Source organism: Octopus bimaculoides, chromosome 2, assembly GCF_046866305.1.
Source record: "Octopus bimaculoides isolate indiv1 chromosome 2, ASM4686630v1, whole genome shotgun sequence".
NCBI lineage: Eukaryota > Metazoa > Mollusca > Cephalopoda > Octopoda > Octopodidae > Octopus > Octopus bimaculoides.
The window spans coordinates 100,089,892-100,104,246 of record NC_142929.1 but is presented as its reverse complement, the minus strand read 5'-3'; the positions used below and the strand labels follow the sequence as shown (position 1 = coordinate 100,104,246).

At 33.8% G+C, this 14,355-nt stretch overlaps 1 protein-coding gene across 2 annotated transcripts in view; it reads left to right on the top strand.

The window, feature by feature from the left end:
• LOC106881395 (putative pyridoxal-dependent decarboxylase domain-containing protein 2) overlaps nt 1-14,355 on the top strand; it is a 90,697-nt gene that overhangs the window by 47,484 nt on the left and 28,858 nt on the right. For both annotated transcript variants that reach the window (XM_052978495.2, XM_052978494.2), the window contains 6 exons: nt 2,812-2,967; nt 5,222-5,411; nt 7,507-7,575; nt 9,632-9,710; nt 10,585-10,669; nt 13,209-13,329. In XM_052978495.2, coding sequence (XP_052834455.1) covers nt 2,812-2,967; nt 5,222-5,411; nt 7,507-7,575; nt 9,632-9,710; nt 10,585-10,669; nt 13,209-13,329 — 700 coding nt within the window. The remainder of the gene's footprint in view (nt 1-2,811; nt 2,968-5,221; nt 5,412-7,506; nt 7,576-9,631; nt 9,711-10,584; nt 10,670-13,208; nt 13,330-14,355) is intronic.

Here is a 14,355-nt window from a genome sequence, read left to right as displayed (position 1 = left end):
TAACCTCTCTTCATCAACATCCAGTGCTGTTTGAGGTTAAATATAAAGTTAGTAAAAACCCACTTACTATTAAACCAGTTGATACACTATATAGTCATGAGCTAAATCAGACAAGTACATACACACTAAATAATGTTGTGTATGTATGTGAGTGGTAAGAAGTTTACTTTGTAATTGTATTTTGGGCACTTTCCTAACTCTAATAAGTACCACAAGATCTTTAATAGACATACTTTCATGTTGCATATGAAATTATCATATGCAACATAACATAAGGATAACAACTGATATAAATATAATACTTGTGTGGATATATAAATAGATATTTGGGGGTATATTTCATTTTATGTATGTGTGTATATTTTATTTTTATTTGACTTTGTTATATTGTATTTCTGTTTTAAAGATAGTATGTTTGTAAGAAGTATATGAGCATATTTAAATGTGTGTGTGTGTATGTGTATACATGCTACTTGTATATTGGTTAGACTTTAAGCTCAACATTATCGATATTGGTAAAAATAGTAAGAGTGTATGTAAGAAGCATATATGTTTGCATGTGTAAATATATATGTATGTGTGTATATATATATATATATATATATATATATAAAACTATATATACTACTTTGTTTGTAGGTATATGGAAGAATAAGTATGTAAGCAGGAGAGAGTTTACCTCCTAACTTATTTTGCTAATTGTTTCAAAAATGGATAAAGAAAAAGCTGGATAGTCTTAAATTAACTTTATATAGAGGCTGATTCTATTGTAGAATGGAGTCAAATGTTTTGTAACAGGAAGGCAGTACTTCAGATCCACTTCAACCACAGAAATAGTCAACCTCCATCACTTAATCATGTTATTCCTTTATACTTAATTTTATTCTTCCTTATAATCTGACCACAAAGATACATTTTTGTCTGTTTCTTTGTTTCTGTGTTATAATTGTGACAGCTGGCCCTGCACTGTCAAAAATGACAGCTAATTGTAGTATTTTATATATAAATGTGCATGGTAAACCAAATTAATACTCTTGTCAATGTTCACATACATTCACCTACTTCCCTTGTACTTGCACACACACACACACACACACACACACACACACACACACACACACACACACACACACACACACACACACACACACACACACACACACACACACACACACACACATACATATATACCCACACAGAGTTGAAACGCTGTTTGATTCTTTTTTCAGTGTTGAATGTTCACCATCCCACCAGTTTGCTATCACCCCTTCCTTTCTCATTCATATGTTGTGATGGAGAAAAACACAAGAGTATTATTATAGTAGATTTTGTCTGTTACTATACCTATGGGTTTAGTTTTGTCTGTAAATTACTGAAAATAACATACTAATTTGGGTGTTCATTCTGTCATTGAGTGAAACAACAGTTTGATCTAATGAAGGACATATTCAAAATAATCACCTAAAGAATCACATCTTCAAACTTTGATGGATGAGAGTGATTATACAATATATTGATTATAATAATCTCACCAATGTACAATTTTTGTACAGTGACATGTGGAAACAATTGTAGTGATTATAAATAAATAATGTATTTCAGTCCATTTTCTATTATTCATCTATTTATATAAACTCTATGGATACTATAAAACCCTGATGTATATCCAGTAACAAGAGCATTCCCTCTCTATGATGACATTTGGTAGCCAGTAACCATGGATGAGCTTTGCATAGCATACTACAAGATTTATATATATGTGTGTGCATGTGTGTAGAAAATGGACTTTAAATCAGTTTTGAGAATGAACCTATCCAAACATTGTTTAGAACAAAGAAAATATGACAAGAATTTAGTAGAGTGGAAATTTTATATTATTTTAGAAACAATGTACATTTTTATCATCTGTCATCATCTCTGACCCTAACTAGTACAGTATCTTTCTTAATTAATTTTGGTCACTGTACCAGTGCCTATTACTCACCACTTATTCTTTAGTAGTGGCAGTATACCACTAGATAAACCATATGACTGGTTATATAGCACCTGGCAAATGAATGTATGATGTTTCTTGTGAAACCATATTGCTCTATAGCCATCTAACCTTTTGTCTCAATTTGGGCTTTAATCTTTTGTTGTATAGTAAGCCTAAATATGCTGTGAGTATGTTCTTTTGTTAATTCCAATTATTAGACTGGCTAGGTTTTCATACTGCTTTCAAGGGTATAATTGATTATATCAAACTCCCTTCCAGTACTTGGATGGTAGTTATTTAGTTAATTTCACAAGGATGCAAGCCAGGGTTGACCTGCATAGGATTTGAAGCAAAATGTAAAGAGATGCAAATAAATATCATTTGGTATTTTGTCATGTTTTACCAATTCTGACATGACTCATAAAAATGTGGCCTACTTCACAAAATCAGAGATATATATGTTGTATCCTTCCAGTTTCAGAACATGTTCTGTTAAAGCTGTTTAAACAAACTTTCCTAGGTTGGACTTTTGAATTTTACTTTTGTATACTGCTTTAACCCCTTTTTTTTATAAGCACTCTTGAAACCCCTCCTGGTTCTACAATATAAACTTCTTGTTTTAAAGTGATCTCAGTTAAAATCAAAAGTTCCATATAATTTATGTTCCAAAAGACCAGTTTAACAGTGACAAAGTCTACTAACTTTTTCATTATTTTCAAAATTAACTGAAACAAAAGTAAACTCAATAGCTTAATTTTAAAATATATTTAGAAGTTAATATTGAACACTAAATTTCCTAACAATGATCATCTGTTATTCTCTTTTTATTTCCTTAGGTCCTCCAACCTACCTACATTGGATGCCATTAGTCATGCCTCATTGATTGGTCATTGTTTGGCTGCTTATGTATCAACCCTAAGTGAAAGTCATATCAAAACCATCTCTTCCAAGATTTTATCTGACTGCCAGTTTATGCTGACCCGCTTATTCAAGTATGTAAAGTTTCATCTGTTCTTCTTTTCTTTCAGACGAAATAATTGCAAATAAAATGAAATGAAAGTTAACCAGATGACTGGTGAAAGAAAAAAAAAAAAAAGAAAATAGGCGCAGGAGTGGCTGTGTGGTAAGTAGCTTGCTTACCAACCACATGGTTCCGGGTTCAGTCCCACTGCGTGGCACCTTGGGCAAGTGTCTTCTACTATAGCCTCGGGCTGACCAAAGCCTTGTGAGTGGATTTGGTAGACGGAAACTGAAAGAAGCCCGTCGTATATATACTCTTTTACTCTTTTACTTGTTTCAGTCATTTGACTGCGGCCATGCTGGAGCACCACCTTCAGTCGAGGAAATCGACCCCAGGACTTATTCTTTGTAAGCCTAGTACTTATTCTATCGGTCTCTTTTTGCCGAACTGCTAAGTTACGGGGACGTAAACACACCAGCATCGGTTGTCAAGCGATGGTGGGGGGGGACAAATACAGACACACAAACACACATACATATATATATACATATATACGACGGGCTTCTTTTAGTTGTCTACCAAATCCACTCACAAGGCTTTGGTCGGCCTGAGGCTATAGTAGAAGACACTTGCCCAAAGTGCCACGCAGTGGGACTGAACCCGGAACCATGTGGTTGGTAAGCAAGCTACTTACCACACAGCCATATATATATATATATATATATATATGTACGTTTGTGTGTCTGTGTTTGTCCCCCCACCATCGCTTGACAACCGATGCCGGTGTGTTTACGTCCCCGTAACTTAGTGGTTTGGCAAAAAGAGACCGATAGAGTAAGTACTAGGCTTACAAAGAATAAGTCCTGGGGTCGATATGCTCGACTAAAGGCGGTGCTCCAGCATGGCCACAGCCAAATGACTGAAACATGTAAAAGAGTAAAGAGTATTTGAAAAAATTAGTTTAATAGATTGTGTAAATCTTTTACTAGTGTAGAAGGTATCAATTAATGTAGACTGACGACTAGTGACATCAAAGTAAGAGCTAGATGGAACCAAGAGACCCATGAACATTTGGAAAAGGAAGGTATGGAAGCAGAAAGATAATTTGGCTGGACATAAATTCAAAGAAATGCAAAGTAACATGTGTTGAGAAGGAGGTGAGTAGTAGGACAAAGTTGGACATGTTTTAGTCACTTATACAGTCTATAGGGTAGTATAGGAAGAGATAATTTTCAGTGAATGGTATTGTAATACCATCATCAGTTGCTACAAGGGCAGAGGAGATGCACCAGAGAGAAACAATTATAGAGACATCAAATTGATGGACCAGGTAATGAAAATAACAGAATTATAGAACAAATGATTTGAAAGAAAATTTAGCTAAAGTTTTGGGGTACTCTTTCTTGCCATTCAAATAAATAATTTTTTAGTGAGAGTAAATCACTCTACATAGCCTATTTGTTGACCTAAAGTTATCTGACATGGTACCACACTCTATATTCTGGTAGCTGCTAAGAAAACAGTGTGTGGATTAACTCTTTAGCTTTTAAACTGGCCATATCAAGCCAAAATATTCTATCTGTTTTTGTTGAAACTGGCTAAATCTGGCATCTCGCACCTACCCTACAATGCCATTAAAAAATAAACAATCACATGATCAAAATCTCAAAGCTATGAGATAATGCATGATTAATACAAAGCAATTGAATAAATAAGCATTATATTTGACAGTAATCTGAATACTAAAGGATTAATGACATGTGAAAGCTGTGCAAATAATGTATAGGGACTGTCAGCAAAGATTTCAGTGTGCAGGTAGGCAATGCTGAGGGTTCAATTCTCAGTAAGAATCCTGCCTTTGTTATTATTATCAGTCTACTAGAGAAGATCTATGTTACCCATTCAAGCATGGAAAAATGAATGTAAAATGATCATGAAGATGATATATGTCTGAATTTACAACCGACTGAAAAATATTCAATATATATTGCAGACTTTATTCATTTATTTGAAACTGCAGTTCTCTCATTTGTTACCCTTGAGTTTTTGCTTTTGACAGAAATGCAAAATTCATAATGATGTTGAAGAGCCATAACTTCAAATAAAAGGAATATGTATATGTTTGTGTGTGTGTGTTTGTGCATGAATATGTTTAAATATAATGTACCACTATCATCATGCGTTTGATTTTCATGCTGGCATGTATTGGACAGGTTGCATGTATTTGTATGTATTTTGTGTGTGTGTAAAATATCTTTACACAGTTTTTTTTTATTTATTTCTAGATTTCCTGATGCTTCTGCTTACTATCACAAGGAAGAATATGATGGCTTAGTGAAGGCTTGTAAATTGGCTTTACATCAGAAATATCCTAAATACAGTACGGAGGGTTTTGAGGCCTTGTACTCACGTCCACCAGTGATTTATTTTAGTGCTGCTGCTCCTGCAAGCCTTGGACAAAGTTTGTGTATGCAGGTCAGTTGTTGCTATACTAGTTTGGTCACAACTTACAGCTTCATTAGTAGCAGGAGAGAGAGAGAGAGAGAGAATGAACAAACACAAGGGCATATACAATTACATACACACACACACAATGGATTTCTTTCCATTTCTATCTACCAAATCCATTCACAAAACTTTGGTTTGTTTGGGATTGTAATAAGAAACATTTGCAAGTATTTTCTGATATAACTCCAGTGAGATTGAACCTGAAACCATGTAGTTGGGAAGCAAGTTTCTTTACCACAGAGCCATATGTGTGAATATATATATATATATATATATATCGTCGTCATTTAACGTCCGCTTTCCATGCTAGCATGGGTTGGACGATTTGACTGAGGACTGGTGAAACCAGATGGCTACACCAGGCTCCAATCTGATTTGGCAGAGTTTCTACAGCTGGATGCCCTTCCTAACGCCAACCACTATAATAATAATAATAATATTAGGGATAAAAATCCAAATTTACAGGTAAAAACTCAATTAAATTCAATTTATTAAAAATTAAAATTAAATTAAGTTTCACAGTATATAATATATAAATATATAGTTTTAGAAAAAAGAACCAAAGTTCATGAACTAATCCATGAAAATCCACAGTCACATATAGAAAAATTAATTAGTAAAAGCACGATAAATAAGTATAATATAATACAAAGTAAATATCATAAGATAAAGATAATAAAATGATATATATAATGTGTGTGTCTCTCTCCTTGTGCACTAATTGTAAACAAACAATACAAGTGTTGTTGTTTGCAGTCTTGCATGAAAAACATTTCTGGCCTTTGTATTGTTTTATGTTCAATGGCTTAGGGAAACCTTGCTTGGAAATAGGTGAGTGTTGTTGACAAGAAGATCATCCAGCAGTAGAAAATCTGCCTCAAGGAATTTCATTTTGATCCATGCAAGTGTAGAAATGTCTATGTTAAAACTATGAAACCCAAACTCTCAAAACTTAGCAATGTCTGCTTTATTAACAACAACAGTTTGATCTGAGATCCACAGTCAGTGATAGCTAGAGCAACAGAATTCTCATTGGCCTTTAAAATATCAGTGGCTGCAAGTTGAAAATTCAGGTCAGCAGCTGTTGATGATATTTCTTCCTGAGTATAGACATAGTTGAGTGAATATCTGTGGAGATGTTACACCCATGTGATGGACTGGCATCCCATCCAGGTGGAGAATATATGTGCTATGAAACCAGGAAACTGGCCCTTAGTATGACTTGAGTAACTTTTTTATATGGCAAGACTGATGTTAGGTATTGAGTTGATGGTGTTTGAGTGAAGAGAAATAGACAGAAAAAAATTTGCCAATAAATTTATTCTGCAAATCAGTCTCACTATGTATAAACTCTGTATAAATTTATGACACTGGATGTTTTGATAAAATAGAAACAATCTAACTAAACAAATCTGCCAGAATATGAATGCATGTGGCCTAATGGTTGGGTTGTTGGATTCTCTACCATTAGATCAGTGATTCAGTTCCTGGGTGGCATGTTGTAACCCTTGAGTAAGATACTTCATTACATTCAGCTGAAAATGAATATAAGCCTAGTACTGGTGTAGCCCTGTCTCCTAGCTGTGCTGTCTTTCATGTTCTGCTGGGTCAAAGATGGGTGGGGCTGAGAGCGTGTATGTGTCTGCTTATAACTACATATCTGTATATGTTTACTTAGTAAATCACTTAGTGTCCTTAACCATATTGAAAGCCACAGTTGTCACTTGCAAGCAAGTATGATTTGATAGCATGTGCCATTGTTTTAACTACAAAGACACTTAAAAAACAATGGCACATGCTATCAAATCATACTTGCTTACAAGTGACAACTGTATTCTTAGTTCATATCCTACTAAAGTCTGTTGTTTTCCCATTCATATCTCCATGCTTCATAGATTGCTGCTCATGTAGTGTAATTGTTGTAATCATTACACTTTGATGTTCCTTTCCCCTGCAAATGTGTGGCCTTATACCAGTGTTAGAAACTATTAATTACTAAACTTAGGTATTGTGACATCAGAATACTTTTATTCCCTTTTTATTTTTATTCTTACCTGTTCAGCTTGGTCTGCCTATATCCTGTATCAGTACAGTTCCTTGTAACTCTGTCTCTGGAGCTAACAGTAAAATGGTAAGATATATTTCTTTTGCTTCATTTCTTTATTTAATGTTGTCACTTCTTCCTTTCACTCCATACCCCTATTTCCTTCTTTTTATTACTTTTGTTTCTCTTTTTTTCTCACTTTTATTTTTGTAAATTGAAATACATCTTGCATAAATTTTTACTAATATCACTATAACCAATTTTTATAGTGTTTAAATTTGTTTAGGGTTGATGTATCAGGTGCATCTATCTTCACTGGAGAAAGAAAACAACCCTAGTAAGAATTGCTTGGATTCTCAAAAGATAGATGGAAACAATTTAGAAGAAATTAAGAATTAGTCTCTGAAGTTAATTTACTTAATTTGTGGCAGGAAAGTCTGATCTTTGCAGATAAGGGACAACAATAGACATGATTTGGTCTCTCAGATCTCTTCAGTTTAGTCTAGCCAGGTGTGCATGATCATCAGCTGATAAAGGTTTTTACGTATAGAAAAATAGTTGCAAATAATTTTTGGTCATTAGTGATTTGCATTATTTCTAAAAGGGGCTAAGGGAAGTAACTCAAATAGGGTAATAGTATGAAATTGGACAAAGATAAGAGATGCTATACTGAATGTCATATCTGGAAAGTTTTTTTTATTAATTGAAATTTCTCCTTTAGAGAAAGAAAGCAAAAACCTTATGACAGTTGTTAGTAACTTCCAAACGAAGAGGGTAGATAATTTCTAGAATTTAAGATTTAATTTATCAAAATCAGTTTATGTTAAGGAGAAGTGAAGTTTTGTCTTTGTTTCCAGGTTAGGGGTAACTATGCACATGTAATGTTCATTAAATCTTATGAGCATAGTTATTTGATTATAAAAAGGTATAATATTTGAAGTTCTTATGAATTTATCTTGCTAAGAAAATACTGACATATCTTGGAATTTGTGCGGGTGGCACATCAAAATACACCATTTCGAGCGTGGCCGTTGCCAGTACCTCCTGACTGGCCTTTGTGCCGGTGGCACGTAAAAGCACCCACTACACTCTCGGAGTGGTTGGTGTTAGGAAGGGCATCCAGCTGTAGAAACTCTGCCAAATCAGACTGGAGCCTTGTGCAGCCATCTGGTTTCACCAGCCCGCCAATCGTCCAACCCATGCTAGCATGGAAAGCGGACGTTAAACGATGATGATGATGATGCATAGCTCGTCAGATAAAAAATGTTAATTTTAGTTTTGGTTTACTGCGAATTACAAATGAAAATAATAATAATTATAGAGCTTTTGAACCATTGTTTTAGGAAAATGATAATTATAGTGATGGAGTGTCAGATTGGTACTCTCTGGTACTTTCTTTGAATCTTTTGAAATATGTGAAATAATTTGTAAAGGGTTGTGGAACAGCTCAAAAGTTAGGACTCTTGGTTGCAGTTACTTGTGTTGACTGATTCTCACTGTCCCTTGATATCCGCTTTCACTAAGATGTAATAGGTTGGGCTGGTCTTGTATAACAACCTCTCTAATTCTATTACTGTTCATTATTGTTATAATCAACCATTACTGCAAAGCTCCTGTGCTTAATGACTTCAGCAAAATATAGTCAACACAGCTGTATCTTCTTCATTCATCTCAGTCTATTATTGAAGGTCTCCAATGTTTTTTTTTTTTATTTAACTTTGATTTTTCTCTGTGAGCATATACCATCTACTTGAAATGAAAACCGAATATTTTTTCAGTTAAACTATCCTCATTCATGCTCTGTTAATATCACAGCAAATAAATTTCTTCAGCTGATAACCTCCTTCATATTGAACAGACCAACTTTTTAATTTGAGCAATGGTTTTCTGTTCAGCTTTTTAACTCACCAGATTCATCTTATCATAGCTCTCTTTTTGAGTGAAGTAGCCAGCTTTCTAAAATCTGATTTGACTTCTTTATCTCAAATTTGTCTTTAGATTTACTTTGCTGTGTATCTTCATCTATTATCAATTTCTGATAATGTGATATTGCACCATTCTCTTCCCAAATATATATTTTTTGTTACTGGTATGCTCACAATTCTCCTTTATTTTTTTTATTCTCTTATATTAATCCATGAAGGATGTGACTATTTTTGAAAAGCTGATTAAAGATGATATTGCTGCAGCCAAAACGCCAGTTCTTTTGGTTGCTTATGCTGGTAGGTAATAGTTTATTTAATTATATTATTCATTTTTAACTATTTTCATTTTTAAATGAGTACTAAAACTAACTAGAGTTAGTTAGTAACATGTAGAAATTAACATGATTTACAATTTTATTATGTCATTTTAAACTAGTTGAAATTATAACTATGTCATGTTTGCATTTTTCACACTGAAAATGTTTCAAGACTTGAAATTTTTTAGTTTAAGATAAAAACATAAGAAATTAAAAAGTTAGCTTTTTGCATGAAAGTAAGTACATTTTTGTTTCAAAATTTATAAAGTTTTAACTTTTACTAGACCGACAACAATACTCAAATTTCTTAATAATGGATTTATATTCAGTGTCTGTTGTACAGATGCCACTGTAAGGCACATATACAAATCACATTGGTTTCCATGGCATCAGAAACCTTATTTTCTTACTTTATTTTTAGGCAGAGTTATCATTATCCCATTTTACACATTTCCTTTGATCACAGTGTAAACCACCTTCACTTTATTGCTGATAAGAAAAGATATGCAAGTGTAAAATACTCATTTGAGAAGCATTAAACATATGGCTATAAAAATGTAAAGTAAAGCAAACCCTGTTTAGTTAGATAACTACTATGTTAGTATGAGTGAAATGTATCCTTTTTTCGCAGTGACATTTTGTATATGAAATGCTGGAAAAAATATTTTCTCATAAACTAAATGCTTTTTATCCTTAACTACTCAGTAATAAAGTGGGAGTGGTGCTGATATTTTTAGCAAAGCATCCTGAAGTAATCTCGAACACTAACTTTGCTTTGGGTTTCAGTACATGCTTTAAATACATGAATTAGCGGTGTTATATTTACAAGTGCTATGTTTGTTCTCTTTAACTAGGTACCCCTCTTACAGGGCAGGTTGATGAGTTGATTAAACTCTGGCAAATTTGTAATAATAATGGTATTTGGTGTCATGTTGATGGGTAAGTTTTTCAGATATTAGTCTTTTATTTGTGTCAGTTTTTGAAGTGGAAACCTTCAGCTCCATACATTTTCCATTAATAGAGCTTTCATGTCTGCACTATAATGATACTGATATTTAAATGTTCCTTTTCTATGGAATATTATGACCTTTCACTTTCTTTCTGTGACCTAATTATAGAGTTTTGTTTAATTCAGTGGTAGATGTTATATGATGGAAACTGCACTGTATAATAATCATCATCATTATCATCATCTATCATCACCATTACTGTTATCAATTTCAATGTCATAATCTTTTTTATTGTTATCTTCATTTATCTAACCTCCACAGTTTTGTTTTGCTGAAGAGGTCCCAGTCTTCATGACTAACTTTACTGCTTACATCTCATTCATTAATGACATCTGCTGTTGCATTTAACCCTTTTGTGTTTAAACCGGCTATATCCGGCCCGAATATTCTACTCATTTTATGCTCAAACTGGCCAGAACCAGTATCTCACACCTACCCTGCAATGTCATTCTAAAAATAAACAATAACATCTTTCAACTCTTGAAGCTACAACATAATACCAGATTAATTTTTAAAAATGTAAATGAATAAGGATTACTTTTGACATATTAATTTGAATGCTAAAGGGTTAAGGATATCTAGAATGCCATTATTACTTAATGTATTTATAAAAGTTCCATTTGTATTTAACTAGTCTATTGCCTCGTTACATTGTTTTGTTTTTACCTTGCATATTGGTGAACCTTACTGATTCAAAATGATGGTACTGGCTCATTGATATCATCACTGCCAGTGCTATTGCTACGATGATTTAACATCAGATCATGCCATTGGAAATTTTTTTGTCCGTAGTGTCATTGTAGTTATTACCATAGTGGCTGTGTCATTGTTGATACTGTCATTATTGTTAATATTAGACTGACCCTATTGCCAGTTTTATTTGATTAGATTTTCAAAAATAACTCTCTTGGTTCATCTCTTATCTTTTAGTCATTTCATTTGTGAAGACTCACCTCCTAAGCCCTGCTCTCTTGTCCTTTCTTTCTTCTTTTTCCTTAGCAGTGGCCATTGCAGTCATCACATGTCATTTGTTCCTACTCACCAGAATTCCCATAGCCGTTGCCAGTACCGCCTGACTGGCCTTCGTAGGATTTTCAAGCGAGATCGTTGCCAGTGCCCCTGGACTGGCTCTTGTGCGGGTGGCACATAAAATACACCATTTTGAGTGTGACCGTTGCCAGTACCGCCTGACTGGCCTTCGTAGGATTTTCGAGCGAGATCATTGCCAGTGCCCCTGGACTGGCTCTTGTGCGGGTGGCACATAAAATACACCATTTTGAGCATGGCTGTTGCCAGTACCGCCTGACTGGCCTTCGTGCGAGTGACACGTAAAAGCACCCACTACACTCTCTGAGTGGTTGGCGTTAGGAAGGGCATCCAGATGTAGAAACTCTACCAAATCAGATTGGAGGCTGGTGTTGCCATCCGGTTTCACCAGTCCTCAGTCAAATCGTCCAACCCATGCTAGCATGGAAAGCAGACGTTAAACGATGATGATGATGATGATCTCTATAGCTGTTTGCTGCACAATCTATGTAGGGTTGTTAAAGATATTCAGTGAATCTCAAGAAATCAAGAAACTCTTGTATAATGATCAAGTCTGTCTTACTCTTCTCCACTACAACAACCACATATGGTTCCAGTAATACAAGAACAGAATGGTCATAAAACTGGTGTAATGCGTCTTGATAACTACCATATGCTCTAGATAGCCATGTAATGCATGGGAGAATGTACAACATGGTTTTACAATCAGCTCAAGTACAACATATCTAAACTGCAAGACCTGGATTGATTCCTTTTATTCAGCCAACTGCAGGATTCAAACTATGTAGGGACACTCAGTATCTTTAGTAATACTGTTTTCTCTCTCTTATCTGATTAATAATTAACCAATTGACCCCTGTGTTCAGAAACTTGAACTAAACTGATGTATAAAGGACCCTTGCAGTATCTTCCCTCTATTAATGCTTTATAAGTTTATTCAATGACTGAAAAATATCTATTTGGAAGGAGTTGAGAGAACCTAATGGGCTATTACTTGACTGAGCTTAGAAAAATGAAAGGCAAAAATCAACTTTCATAAGATATGAACTTGAAGATGTGCAGTGCTTAAACTGAAAATAGTATTTCGAAGTAGGTTGTCAGAGAGATTTACCTTTCATTCACTTAACATTATGGAAGCCAGTGTTCAATAGTGGCTCTATAGACCCTTGCAATTCACGAGAGTATTAGTTTATTAGAAAGAGAGAGAATATTTTATAACTAGTCAGACTACAGTTTCTTAAACTTCTCAAATACTCTTCATTTTGCCTTCACTGATTCCACCTTCACAACAAATTTTATCGAAGTTGCACTTTTTAAATTTCTTTAACATTCTGGAATTTCAGCTAGATTGAATTTAATTAAGTTTTCTTTGTCTAAGATCTGAATTATATTGCTTTTTTTCCCAAAATTTATATTTTCAGAAACTGTTTAGCATTTCTCACATTAACAGCAGATCCATTAACAGAACAACGTCCTATACTTGCTGACAGTATCACAGTGAATTTGGGCAAATGGTTGGGTATTCTATCTTTACAGTTAATTGTATCCTTTGTGATTATTCTTCTTTTCTAACTTCTTAATCTATAAATGAACAAACAAATTTTACTGCACTAATGAATAAATAAAAATATTGTATTTAAAATTTTAATCTATGGCCCATGGTAAAAATTATATAAATGTAAGTTTAGTGTCTTTGAGGAGAAAGTATCAAGCATGTTATTTTCAGACATTAAATTTTATTGACTTTGTATTCTGTGGGAGCCATGAATCTCCCTTACAACAAGACACTTGTTTCTGCCCTTTATCATAATTTAACATCTCATCATCTGACAAAGAAAAATATAATGAGATAGAGAAAGTGTGTGTGAAAGATAGATAGGTAGTATTGTCACCATAGTAACCAACAAGTTTTGATTAAAAATGTGGGAATTTTAAGTGCAAGTCTGTCAAGACAATGCAACACAGATTTAAAAAAAAACAAAAAAGCTTTCACTATATAGCAATATAAAATTGTTATTTTTTGGTTGTTTGTGTGTATATGTATTTTTGTGTGTGTCTGTGTTTTTGAATGTCTTTCAATATAGAGACAATGCTATACCCACTTTAAAAAAAAAGGACTTTTACGATAATGACAGGTTGTTGTTGAGAGAGAAATTCAATTAGAGAGAGAGAGAGAGTGTGTGTTTGCGTGCATGCATGTGTGTGTGATAGATAGATAGATAGAATATTGTCACTATAGTAACTAATGAAACTTTCATTATATAACAATCTATTAGTAAAAGAGGGAATGTGCATGATTAACAAATATTTTTACTGGTAGCATAGCAGTAAATTCAAAAGTGAGGCTATGCATATTAACATTGATAGTATTTGTCGTATTAGTAATATTAGTTGTAGTAGCAGCAGTAGCTGTTAAACTTAGGCTTATCACTTCTGAGATCAGTGTCATTGAAGATTAAAATCTATTGAATCAGAAAGACAAGATAAAATTTAGAAGTGCATTTCATTTAATTATCTTTATTTGCACTAAGTAGGGGATATCAAATAATATATAGAAATATTTATTAA